Source organism: Cydia fagiglandana, chromosome 26 (genome assembly GCF_963556715.1).
Source record: "Cydia fagiglandana chromosome 26, ilCydFagi1.1, whole genome shotgun sequence".
Classification (NCBI taxonomy): Eukaryota; Metazoa; Arthropoda; class Insecta; order Lepidoptera; family Tortricidae; genus Cydia; species Cydia fagiglandana.
The window spans coordinates 1,189,341-1,203,385 of NC_085957.1; the positions used below are offsets into that span (position 1 = coordinate 1,189,341).

General features: G+C 40.1%; 1 protein-coding gene across 1 annotated transcript; it reads left to right on the forward strand.

Annotated features, from left to right (window-relative positions):
- Nucleotides 1-533: 533 nt before the first annotated feature.
- Nucleotides 534-11,315, forward strand: LOC134677568 (zinc finger protein 32-like). Its single transcript, XM_063536045.1, has 5 exons — nt 534-686; nt 5,349-5,487; nt 7,762-7,818; nt 8,507-8,569; nt 9,669-11,315. Exons 1-5 carry the CDS (start codon nt 558-560, stop codon nt 10,310-10,312), a joined length of 1,032 nt encoding a protein of 343 aa, XP_063392115.1. The 5' UTR covers nt 534-557; the 3' UTR covers nt 10,313-11,315.
- The last annotated feature ends 2,730 nt before the right edge of the window (nt 11,316-14,045 follow it).

Genomic DNA, 14,045 nt, shown 5'->3' on the forward strand with positions numbered 1-14,045 from the left:
CATCAAGAAAGGCAACACTTGATTTGAAGTCCACCTTGTTTACAGTATGGTTGTCCTTTTTTGACAAACGGCATTTTAAAAGAGCGAGGAGAGAGAAATGATACTAGTTGCTGCGTCGTGAAAGAGAACAGAAAAGGTTGGGCTCTTGAAATAAGCAGCAAATAAAAAAAAAAATAGGCGCGAAGGGTTATCGTACCATAGAAATTTTGCGCCTTTTTCTACTGACAAACTACGGTGTTTTTTACAGAATATTTTTAGAGACCATTTTATTTTAAGTGTGTATTTTCAGGTGACATTTTAGCATTTTTTTAGCTTAATTCAAAAATCATTGGCATAATTTTGGTATAATCTAGACATTAGTCTAGCATCTTTTCATAATCCGAGTTGGCAACACTGGCAACTGTCAATGTCACTTGCAGTAGTTGCAGTGCCAATAGCGATTTGGTTCACGAGCACGAGTTTAGGTTAGATTAGCATCAAAAACAAACAAATTAAAAGATCTATCTAAAACGAGCACCAATTTACATTTAAATATAATAGAGTTGTATTAGGAAAAAATGAACGTAATGAGTTCATGTCGTTGTTGTATGCGGTGTCCCGCGGACAAAGACCTCACAACACCGTACACACATCTCGGGAACACGGAGGTATACGCCGATATGCTCAGAGAATGCTTCGATTTACGTGTTAGTACGAAGGTTTTTTTTGTTTATTCATACACCTTACACACACACACACACACACTCACAACATCGATTTTATGCGGATACGAATGAAAACATGTTCCGCGGATGCGATGATATTCGCAACATCCCTGATTACCATAGGCGTACCCGCGGTGGGGCAGTTGCCCCACCCGGGTCTCTGACCATAAGCTAAGAATTTCTCTTTCAACCGTACCCTGTTACAATGTACATACCCAGCCTCCCCTACTTCTGCCCACCCCTTAAAAAATGCTGCGTACGCCCATGCTGATTACTAATGATAGATAGATAGATAAAAACTATTCGTTTCCACAACATACATGGTACATAGATGAAAGAAGACATGCAGCTTAAAATTATCATAAAAATTAATTTACAAATCTTAAAGTAGAAGAAAAATAAAACAAATGCAAAACCATGTGTCGTGGCAGAGAATAGGCGCTGGCTCAGCATGGTGATGCGGCAAGCCACATCGCTGATATTCTGCCAGGACCTTTTACAATAATGAAAAGACTGTACAACGCTTAATTCTTATAAATCTAACTTAACTAAGGTAATGATGCTCATGTTGTGTGTAGTGTGTCTACTGTCACATGCTTCTGTGTATGAGATGTGATAATATCCGTTCCCGGTCTTGTTTTATATTAATGCCGGTTGCATTCAGATAATTACAGATTCTTTGGGTCAATTATGGCCCAAACAAGTATGGTAAGTACAGAACATTAGTTCTGTACCTCATAGGGTTGCAATACGTGCCGCCCTAAGTACTTCTTTTTCCCAAGATATAGGCTCAGCCTCTCGCTACTGTATACTTAGTTATTCTCACTAAAGGAGGGTGGGCAAATTGCCCTATATGACCAATAAGGACAAGCAATATGTCACTGGATAGCTTAATCTAAGTTCTAATACTTTTACTATGGCAGATAGTCCCAAATCTTTGTGTGAAAGGTTATCATCGCAAAAAGTAGTGTAGTTGAAACATGACTGTATAGTTTTTTTGATATTAAGTTCCTGTGTCGCAGATCATTAAGGTTTTGTTATTGTGGATGATTTGGTGTCACAATATGTTCGTTTTCTTATGTTTTTTTGTCATAAATTTCTTTTGACAGATTTGACAAGTCTCGCCATACAAAAAAATGGAGTATACAGGGTGATCAATCTAAATGGGTCAGTATGGAGAAGTCAGAAACTATAAGAGATAGCGAAATCTGTTCTTAGGAACCATGGCTCCGATTTTAGATTTAATAATAATGGCATTCAATTTTTTTTTAAATCTATCATACATAACCGGGATTCGAACATGGTCACTATTCTTGTTGTTTGTTTGTATGGAAACTTTTAAACGATGCGTGATAGGTGGGGGGTGCTCGACCAAATATCATAGAGGGCCCCGAGACAAAACAAAGTACATTAAAAAAAAACAAAATGGCCGACATTTTTTTTAATTTTTTCAAGTTGGTCCGAGCGCGCTGAGATTCGGCATGCGGCGAGCCTGGGAGCCCAAGATTACAATGTCAAAAAAATATTTTTGGAAAAATCCAAAATGGCGGCGGACACGGGCAAAGACAAATTTCTAAGTAGGTTAAGCGAGCCTGAAGGGCGAGCTTCAGGCCGGGAGGCCGAAGGCCGACCCCGGTGGAGGGCCGAAGGCCCGAAGCCTCCACCCCGACGCCCAAAAAGCGACTCCCAATAGGAAAAGTGTTGGGTCGTGTTTAAGCTCCAACTTCCCCCTCTCGTGTGACGCTTCGGGCCTTCAGCCCTACTAGACCGGGAGATAGTGACACATTTTACTGGGTCATTTGTACCAGTATGGCGGTTCGTCAGGGGTCTAAGCATGTAATGAAGGAAAGAAAAATGATGGTCATAGCGCTGGTACCGGCGGCCCAATCGCGTGGGCGTTAGTCGAACGTGTCGGGTAAAATACGAGTGTCGAACGATTTGTACCACAAAAATCCTCGTATTATTCGATAGTCCATAAAAAAGAAGTAGACGGTAGCGTAATGCCATACTTCTCCGGTGTGGCTTACAGCCCGCCATACTGAGGCGAACACGTTAATTAAAAATAAACAATTCAATCATTTGTACCAAGCTAATTTTTGCACAGGTGATCATCGTCGAGCAGCCATTCATGGACATCACCATGCCATACTTTTCGGATGGTTCCAAATGGCCGCCATACCGCCGCAAAGGAGTTAATTTTTTTTTATAACTAAACGATTTGTACCATCTTGTAATTTTTTTTCAAGACTTTCTGTGTGATCATAAATGGAAATCTCATAATGCCATACCTGTAGGAGGTGGCAAATGTGTACAATATTTTTCTTTTTATTTCAAGTATGGTGCCCCTTTTTCCCCCTATTAGAAGTATGGCAAATATAATAATGGTCACATTGCATCATACAATTTCCAAAAATCCAAATGCCATACTGGTACAAATCGTCAAAAAATTGTTTTTTGTTTTAAGTCTTGGCTTAAGTCTCACAGTCGTCCGCCCCGTAGTTATAAACTGAAATATTCTTTTTTAGGTATAATTGTATCCAAACAAACAGAATATGATGATGCCATGCTGTAAAAAGTTATTTTACGTATACATAGTCGTATTTTTGAAACGTGTCGGTTAAATAAGTTTTTCAAGTATGGCAGTACTTTTTCCCCCTACTATAAGTATGGCAATTATAATAACGGTCACATTTTATCAAATACTTTCCAAAAATTTAAATGCAATACTGGTACAAATCGTTTAGCTATAAAAAAAAAATTAACTCCTTTGCGGCGGTATGGCGGCCATTTGGAACCATCCGAAAAGTATGGCATGGTGATGTCCATGAATGGCTGCTCGACGATGATCACCTGTGCAAAAATTAGCTTGGTACAAATGATTGAATTGTTTTTTTTTAATTAACGTGTTCGCCTCAGTATGGCGGGCTGTAAGCCACACCGGAGAAGTATGGCATTACGCTACCGTCTACTTCTCTTTTATGGACTATTGAATAATACGAGGATTTTTGTGGTACAAATCGTTCGATACTCGTATTTTACCCGACACGTTCGACTAACGCCCACGCGATTGGGCCGCCGGTACCAGCGCTATGACCATCATTTTTCTTTCCTTCATTACATGCTTAGACCCCTGACGAACCGCCATACTGGTACAAATGACCCAGTAAAATGTGTCACTATCTCCCGGTCTATACGCAGAGCTCGGCCTTCGGCCTTCGCAAGCCTCGACGCTTCGCCGTGGGGCGTTCGGCCCCCCGGCTTCGGTCATCAAGACAGTGGACTTGGTAGAACGCTTGGAAGCACCGAATTCACGCAGTTCGGCCTTCGGCTTCGCGTTTTGGGAGTTGGGGTGGAGGCTCAGGGCATTCGGCCTTCCACCGGGGTCGGCCTTCGGCCTCCCGGCATGAAGCTCGCCCTTCGGGCTCGCTTAACCTACTTGAAAATTTTACTTTGCCCGTGTCCGCCGCCATTTTGAATTTTTCCTAAAATATTTTTTTGACATTGTAATCTTGGGCTCCCAGGCTCGCCGCATGCCGAATCTCAGCGCGCTCGGGCCAACTTGAAAAAATGAAAAAAAAGTCGGCCATTTTGTTTTTTTTTTAATGTACTTTGTTTTGTCTCGGGGCCCTCTATGATATTTGGTCGAGCACCCCCCACCTATCACGCATCGTTTAAAAGTTGCCATACAAACAAACAACAAGAATATTGACCATGTTCGAATCCCGGTTATGTATGATAGATTAAAAAAAAATTGAATGCCATTATTATTAAATCTAAAATCGAAGCCATGGTTCCTAAGAACAGATTTTGCTATCTCTCATAGTTTCTGACTTCTCCATACTGACCCATTTGGATTGATCACCCTGTATAAAATACCTTTCCAATGGTATGTCACTTATTCTTAATGGTTCATAGGCCAGTGTCCATACAAATCTGCCCATCCTCCTTTATTCTTATTATTATACACTGTTAGGGAATGCAAATCGGTTATTTTCGGTTATTTTGGGCGAGCTCGCTCCATCGTAGGCCACGTCTACGCCTCGGCTAGTCTGTGGCCATGAGTAAGCCCATTCATAAAAAAAAAATTGTATAGAAATAATCGGTTATTAACCGAAACCGCGGTTATTACCATACAAAAAATAACCGATGCAAATCCTAATACACTGTGTTTTTTTTTATTTCCGTTAATTTCAAGGGTGCATTCCTGAGCTGAAATCAAGTAACTTTCCCAAAGACACCAATATTCTAATTAACTCCATTTCGGAGATATTCAATAATTTATTTTTTTCCTATAAGGCCTCTACAAGGGTGTATATTTGCCTTAAGGCCGGTTTACATATTGATTAGTGTTTAGAATGAGTTCATACATTTGCTACTAAACTTAAGTACAATCTCGGTCGATCGATGTTTGAAATGACATTGATATGTCACAGATTTCAATTGTTTGGTTGAGTTAAATGTAATGCCCGTGTTACAACGATGCTATATGCTACATTTAATTACCTTTTAAACTTATTAATTTTTTTATAAAAAGCAAAAAAAGGATATTTTTTTATATTCACAATGCCATTTAGTTCTTTTAAACGTATGCCATACCCCGAAGTTAACAAAATTCAAAAAAATCACGGTGTATGTATATTTCAGTTGTGGGTGAGCCCGTCCATCTTCAGCGGGATCTGCTCGGGCTGCGTGGGCCGCCTGCGAGACGCCAGCGACTTCAAGCTGCAAGTGCAGCTCAGCCAAGTGGAGCTGCTTGCGCAGTTGCAGGGATACAGGCTTGAAGGTAATTTTTATAAAACCTAATCAGGTATCTGAAATAATAATTTACTTTATTCTTAAGTACCATCAACTGCACATTGCCTGACTTGAGAAAACAGTGATACTCTATCAAAGAGCTGTGTATGTCGTAATCTTCTTAACGGTCACCCTGTTCTCTCTCTCTCTCTCTCTCTCTTTAGCCTTTTTCTACCCTTAGGGTGTAGGCCTCCTTCATTTTACGTCATTTGTCACGGTCTTGTGCAACCTGGAGCCACTTCTTCCCCGCAGTCTTTTTGATGTCGTCGTCCCGACGCTTCTTGGGTCTACTTTGAGGACGCTCTTCACCCCATGGTCGCCACTCGAGTAGTCGGGTCACCCTGTTATTAAGAATATGTTCTATTACATAAGTAATCTGCATAAAATTGCCTACAAGAAAGATTCAGTACAATTTTTCGCTAGGATCAATATTCAAAGAGATTTTAACGCGGGAAATTTAATTATAATAACTTCTAAGGTCCCGTTTTTTAGGCTTTCGTAAATAACTCATAAACGGTGGCCAATATCAAAAAAATGTTGTTAGACGTTAATAATCTACACAAAATTTTGAACGAAAAAGATTCAGTACACTTTTCGCAGGGATCAATATTTAAAAAGATAATAAAGAGGGAAAGTTAATTATATAATATATGTAGATAGCGATTTGGTACCACTGTTTTTCAAACTAGACAATGTTTGGCATGTTTAGACGGTACTATTTTCCTTTAATCTTAAGTTTCAATGTTACTTTAAAGTAAATTAGTACTTAAAATTCTTAAGTTCTAGTTTACTTTAAAGTGGCATTGAAAAAAGCGTTTCATAATTGTAATCTTAATGCATATAAACGGCCTCCTAGCCTAGTCGGTAGTGACCCTGCTTACGAAGCAGGAGGTCCCGGGTTCGAATCCTGGTAAGGGCATTTATTTGTGCGTTCATCACAAATATTTGTTCCTGAGTTATGGATGTTTCCTATGTATATAAAAGTATTTATATATGTGTGTATATTATATATATCGTCGTCTAGTACCCACAACACAAGCCTTATTGAGCTTACTGTGGGACTAGGTCGAACTGTGTAAAATTGTCGTATAATACATATTTATTTATTTATTTTATTTATATGAATATGGATTTGGGGTGCTAACTTAATAATAATGGTAAAGCATAAATAATCATATTTTTATAGCAGTTATAATGGGTTACCTTATGTAGGTAAAAAAACCGGGCAAGTGCGAGTCGGACTCGCGCACGAAGGGTTCCGTACCATAATGCAAAAAAAAAACAAAAAAGCAAAAAAAACGGTCACCCATCCAAGTACTGACCCCTCCCGACGTTGCTTAACTTTGGTCAAAAATCACATTTGTTGTATGGGAGCCCCATTTAAATCTTTATTTTATTCTGTTTTTAGTATTTGTTGTTATAGCGGCAACAGAAATACATCATCTGTGAAAATTTCAACTGTCTAGCTATCACGGTTCGTGAGATACAGCCTGGTGACAGACGGACGGACGGACAGCGAAGTCTTAGTAATAGGGTCCCGTTTTACCCTTTGGGTACGGAACCCTAAAAAGCGGAGGTGGCTGAGTGGATATGACGTCCAACTTTCAATCTGGAGGTTGTGGGTTCAAATCTTACCAATGAGTTTTTCGGAACTTATGTATGAAATATCATTTGATATTTACCACTAGCTTTTCGGTGAAGGAAAATATTATGAGGAAACCTGTATACAACTGCGAAGAAATTCAAAAGTGTATGTGAAGTCCCCAACCCACTTTGGGCTAGCATGGGGCCTAAGCCCTTTCGCGGATGTGAGGAGGCTTGTGCCCAGCAGTGGGATATACATATATAAACTGAAATTATTATTTAATTATTATTTAATTATTATTTAATCTTTATTTATATAAAGGGTCGATCAACTATTTCTTGTTGTTATTCTGTCCCATCAACCAGGAGACAATAGTAGCACAGTTTCTTAAAAGAGCTGCTGTACCATATTCCACAAACGTGCTTAGTAAATGTCCCATTATGGAAAGGCCTTATTATTTACCAATAAATTCAATTTTGGTTCATTTTAATACGAAAATTACGATTTTGTAGTATTTTAAGAGCGACCCAGGAGACCGTAACCATGGCAACTAGTGACAAGAAAAAGTTATTCATATTCATCCTAAAGGAAAAGTAAATAAAAGGTATTTTAGCACCTTAAATCCCATTATTCAAGTAACAAGGAACAAGATTAAATAAGTTGTGGTGTTTTGTTTAGAGAAAGAACCCACATACGAGCTGGAGGAAGACGAGCCCAGTGAGGAACTTATGGCGCGTAAGTACTGTCAATATACTTCTGATTCTTGCGGAAGGTTTAGGTGTGTTAAGATATAGTGTAAAGCCCCGTCTCGATATCGCGCGGCAAACAATCGAACATTTGCTCGCGCGGCAGCCGCGCGCAATGGATACCGGGCCGCCGCGCGCCAACGCGATCATTGGCCATTTATTGTCGGTTTTTGGGCGCGCGGCAAAGGAGTGTTCGCGCGCAGTTGGGACGGGATATTTCAGTTGGCTCATACATGGATAATGAAAAGTGTCGTACTTTAATTAAATTATACGGCACTAAACAGTTTCTATGGAACAGTAAATGTAGTGGTTATCGCAACAGATCATTTTTCTATTTCGCTATACTTAATAATAAAATAATAATATATTATTTATTGTGCACCACATAATGAAAAAAATACAGAAAAAGAACAGTTATTACAACAGGTAACAACAGGCGGTCTTATCGCTCAAAAGCGACTTCGATACTTCGTTCTTAATAATGTATCTTTGTGATATAATGAAGAAGAAGAAATTTAAGATGTTGGCTTGAAGCGAAAATGGCTCGCGAGCATAATACAGATTTGCCGCGGTCGAACAATTCTCGCGCGGCCGCCGCGCGATATCGAGACGCGGCTTAACCCGTGCGAAACGGAGGCGAGGCACTAGTTGTTTATAAAATGGATTGCTTGTCACAGCGGAAGAGCCTGCAGTGATAGTAGAGAAGCTGGAAGAAGACTTATTGCAGGATGACATACTGTGTAAGTCCACTCTTTAATCACTTTTAACCTTTTAGGCGCCAATGACCGATATATCCGCACCGCAGGTCCTACGCCAAAGACGAATTAATCGGTCACAGTCCATAGAGCAACGTAGACCTACGTGAATGCATAAAGTTCAATATCAGTTTTGACACTTCGGTGACGTGCTGTCCGAGTGACAGCTTTTGTGTTTGACACGGCGCCGAAAAGGTTAAACTTATTTTTAAATTCCAAATATGTACAGTGAAAAATATGACCCATTGCTCTTATGTATGTGAATTAAAAACTATGGGACAGTTGTATGCACCCATATTTTTACACTTGATTGTACAATATAGTGTACAAAAATGACAATTCGATCTATTGTAATACCCGGCCGCGTAGCCAACCTGCCAATCGCTAACGCTCCGTAGCGATCGAAACGAACTGTCACTGTCGCACTTATAAGGAAGAGTGATAGAGAGACACAAAGCGTTTCGTTGTCGAAGCGATAGCGATTGTAACCTTGGCTAGGCCGGCCGGTCTCTCTGGTTTTCTACAAAAAATATTATTTTACCACAGATTAGTAAGCTTAGGTACTTAGTTCTCTATGATTTTACTAATTAAAATTACATTAATTTTCATTATTCATATTATATGAGGAGGATATGTAATGTCTCCTAGAGCCCATCTCAGGTTACTTTGCAACGACTTAAACTAAACAGAATAACGTCAAATTTCCATATATATTTGCAACTCATGATGACATTGCCACACTTTGTCGTATACAATCTTTATTGAGCTTGTGGGACTCGGTCGATTTGCGTATGAATGTCCTATAATAGGGTATTTTCCTACTAGTCAAACCAGTTACTTTTTCAAAACTCTCCAAACGATTTGCTAATATGGAATTTATATGAAACATTACATCGTGACGTCACGGTCAACTCGCCTACTATTTATATTTCTATCCGATTTATTAAATAGAACTCATATTTAAAAATAACTCCTATTATCTGTATTTTCAAATAATTATCTGGTGCTTTATTACATATACGGTGTAAAATAATTAATTTTAAATACAATAACTAATACTACTATATTTATTTATTTATAACAGCGTCCAAAAGCAACGAGGAGTCGTCACCGATGACCTTTGCCTACTCGGTGCAGCTGGAGCGTCTCCGACAGGGGCTGCGCGCGCGCCCGCGCCGCAAGCGCGTCCCCCGCCACGCCCCGAACCACACGCCCCCCTACCAGTGCCACGACTGCGGCAGCCGCTTCCAACTCAAGAAGGAAATAAGCCGACACATACAATATAACTGCATCGAAGGCCCTTTAGCTCTCATGAACAGAAATATAAAACGATACGGCTGCAAACATTGCACCTACACGAGCAGAAACGAGCGCAATCTACACTTTCATGAGTTGAGGCATAGAGGGGAGAAACCGTACCGATGCGACAGCTGCGCCTACAAAACTACTCGGAAAGGGGATTTCGAGAGACACCAGAGCATTCATACTGGCGATAAACCTTTTCAGTGTAACGTTTGCGATTATAAGTGCATTCAGAAACATACGTTGTTGATTCACATGAGGAGACATACTGGTGAGAAACCATATACGTGTAAGCAATGTAACAGACAGTTCAGGCAGATACAGTGCTTACGAAAACATCAGAGAGGGCGGCACCAAAAAAAGCCCAATGAAATCTCTCCACGATTACGCATCTCGAGGAAGATGAAAAATCTTTTTAAGTGCTAAGCCTTATTCTTCGAAATATGGCTCCGTACCTTTCATGTCTGTGGTGGTAAAAAAAAAACTATTCTCAAAAATGTTAAAATATGGCAAAAATTAAAGGATCCCTTTCATACATAGACAAGAGGTAACCTACTACTGTTTCTGTTTACCCCTATGGTTAACTGGTAGAGCTTACCTTTAGGCATTAAGTCCGCCATTTGTACTTTATTTGGTATATTGTGCACTGTGCACTAAAGTTTAAAAAATAAATAAAGAGGTTAAGTGGTAACTCTGATACTCAAAAGCTGACATTTGAGAAGCCTTTGATAACAAAACATGTATTATATTTTATTTTTCAAAATATGGGACACAATTAGTATACACTACATACATACATACATCACTGGCTCAGTGACCCAAAGAGGATCTTAGCCTCTGACACAAGAGAGCGCCATTCTGCCCTATGCTGCGCCACTTCACGCAAGTTGGGTATTCCGAGGGCGGACAGGTCTTTTTGGGCTTCGTCACTCCAGCGGTATCTGGGACGCCCAGACGGACGTTTTCCGCCCGGGTGCCCCACATACGCTCTTCTCACAGCACGATCCTCCCCCATCCTCTCCAGGTGACCAAGCCAGCGGAGTCGTGTTGCTTTGATCTCGCCAATTATATTAGGCATCGCAACCAGCTCCTCACAAACACAGTATACACCTCTTAGTATACACTATCACAGAATAAATAATAGTACTAGGTACAGAAGACTCACTCTCTAACAAAACGCGTCTGTCACGATCAGCACAGATATGGCCGCTAGATAGCGACAGCGCCACGCGCGGCTTATAGCAGACCCCAAAATTGGGGTCGAACGGATGGAGTTTTAGCTACCTGTAGCAAAGCGACGAAATCGCGGAGTGAGCCACGCCTGACACAGTAGCGAAATTAAACGTACACTCCTACAAAGTTTTTTTTTTTAACTGTTAAGTACTACGCCAGCGCCATGGTTTTTTTATGCAAACAAACGTTCCATACAATTTCCTACGGGCAATACTTTATACTTAAAAAAAATTGTGTGTAATTTGATGATATGACTGCCCAAAAGCTTTCGTTATTAATTATTTAAGTGTTATGTAACTCTTTAAGGATTAAAAAATAAATTGTCTAACGAGTATTTTTTTTATCTTCTGTCTTAGCTTAGTCCCATCAGAGAGAATTAAGAATAGAGGCGTATTGTCGAAGTAAATTTACTGTCATCTTCGACAATAATAGGCCTACACTCCTGTAGATGGCGATGCCTTTGGATTTTTTTTTTTTGTTAGCCTGATTAAGTGTCCCACTGCTGGGCAAAGGCCTCCCCTCGCTTCCTCCACTCAACCCTGTCTTTTGTAGTCTCCCGCCAATCCGGAGAAAATACGTCCAAGTCGTCCCGCCATCTCCTTTTCGGTCTGCCTGCACTCCGGCTAGCACCATCTATGGTGTTCCGTGGGTCCCACTCCGTAACCATTTTGGCCCACCTTTCAGGGTGCATACGACAGACATGTCCAGCCCAGTCCCACTTAAGCTTAGCGGTCTTGAAACCTACATCTACAACTCTAGTTCTGGAGCGCAGTTCCGTGTTTCTGATTCTATCAGTCCTGCGAACACCCAGTATACTGCGCTCCATCGCTCGCTGGCAAACCTTGAGTTTGGACTTCAAAGCCTCAGTCAATGACCATGTCTGAGCACCATAGGTTAGGATAGGCAGGATACACATGTCGATGAGTTTGCGCTTGAGACACAGGGGAAGGTCACCCTTCAATAGCGCCTTCATGGACCAGAAGCTCTTCCAGGCGTTATCGATACGTCTATTGACTTCTATGGTTTGCCTGTTTTCGAAGGAAGCTATCTGGCCCAAGTAAATGTACTCATCAACATATTGTATATCCTGCCCATCTACCGTGACCCTATGTTTTGCTCTGTTGGTCATCAACTTGGTCTTCGCTCTGTTCATTGTGAGTCCAACTTCAAGGCTCGCAGTACTCAGGTCTTGTAGCATGAGTTGCAGTTGAGATGCAGTGTGGGAGAAAAGGACAATGTCGTCGGCAAACCGCAGGTTAGTTAACCGTTTATTACCGACGACAATGCCCAACCCCTCCCACGAGACCGCCAGCTTTTTGAATATCTCCTCTAGGCAACTGGTGAACAGTTTAGGAGACAGCGGATCGCCCTGTTTAACGCCTTTCTCTATTTTGAATACAGGACCAGGTGCGTGTAATTTAATGTTGGCTGTGCTGTTATTATAGATTGTTCCAACGAGTTCAACATACGTCGGATCTATACCTTGGCTTTGCATGGCGGAAAATATAGCGGAGTGTTTAACGCTGTCAAATGCTTTGCTATAGTCTACAAAAGCAAGGTATAGAGGCACGTTGAACTCGTTGGACTTTTCTATCAATTGATTTAAAGTATGAAGGTGGTCTGTTGTGGAGAAACTAGGGCGAAAACCAGCTTGCTCGGGTGGTTGATGTTTATCCAGCAGTGGGGCAATTCTATTATCTATTACCTTTATGAACAATTTGTAAATATGAGAGATTAAACTAATGGGCCTGTAATTATTTATATCTGACTTATCGCCTTTTTTGTGCAGAAGTACTATATTTGAGTGGCATAATTTAGGAGGGATTTTACCGCTGTATAAAATTGAATTGAAAAAGTTCGTTAAATATGGTAACAATGTAATCTTTCTTTGCCTTTGGATATTTAACAAATTTAATACATATCAGTGAAAGAACTAGGATTCAAATGGCGTTTTAAAAGTTTTAATTGTGTCGAAAGATGGCAGTAAATTTACTTAGACAATACGCCTCTATACTAAATTCTCTGGTCCCATCGACCTAGGCGAATTAGAGCCCACGCTGCGAGAACTCGCATGCGAGCTTCATTACCAAACATAGGAATCCGCTGGGCAAATTGTGAATTAAGACTTTGTTTGGCGCTTATGGTACTAATTAAAACATTTAGGCTGTTTTAAAACGATTTGGCTATTATAAACTAATTTTTAATTTTCTAAAGAAAATAGAAGCATTCGAAATGTAGCTATATAGGCGTATGTTAAAAATCTCCTGGACTGATAGAGTTACGAATGTGGAAGTACTTAAAAGAATGAACAAAAAGTTAGAGGTTTTGATCACAGTAAAGAGAAGGAAAATATCTTATTTTGGACACATATACAGAAATGACAAATATAATATACTACAGTTAATATTGGAGGGAAAAATTGATGGCAAGAGGGGAAGGGGAAGAAGGAGGGTCAACTAGCTTGACAACATAAAAAAATGGACGAACATGGATAACGCAGCCACGCTGGCAAGAATGCCTAAGAGCAGGAGAGAGATGGCAAAGGTGGTCGCCGACGTCCGTTAGGGCATGGCAAATAAAGAAGAAATAGAAACTAATTTTTACTATTTTGTTGTAATTAGTACCATAAGTGCAGAAACATAAAGTCATAATTCACAATTTGCCCCGCGGATTCCTGTCTGTTCATTACATTGCGGTTTTTGGTCGGTCGGTTGCATTAGACGTAACCAACATCAAACATCAACATTTATTCAGCAAATAGGCCACAAAGGCACTTTTACACGTCAACATTGAATTTACATAAAAGCAAAAATAATAACATCAACAATTTTATAAAATAAAACTAACAATTCAATCTAACGTATTACAATTACTAAGAGATGTATATGGTCTCTTAATGTCGAATTACATACAAAATACAGAAAAA

Coding starts and splice junctions, on each gene's coding strand:
- LOC134677568 (XM_063536045.1), top strand. CDS start 558: ATGAACGTAATGAGTTCATGTCGTTGTTGTATGCGGTGTCCCGCGGAC. Junction 687..5,348: donor GAGAATGCTTCGATTTACGT/GTTAGTACGAAG, acceptor TGTATATTTCAG/TTGTGGGTGAGCCCGTCCAT. Junction 5,488..7,761: donor GCAGGGATACAGGCTTGAAG/GTAATTTTTATA, acceptor TGTTTTGTTTAG/AGAAAGAACCCACATACGAG.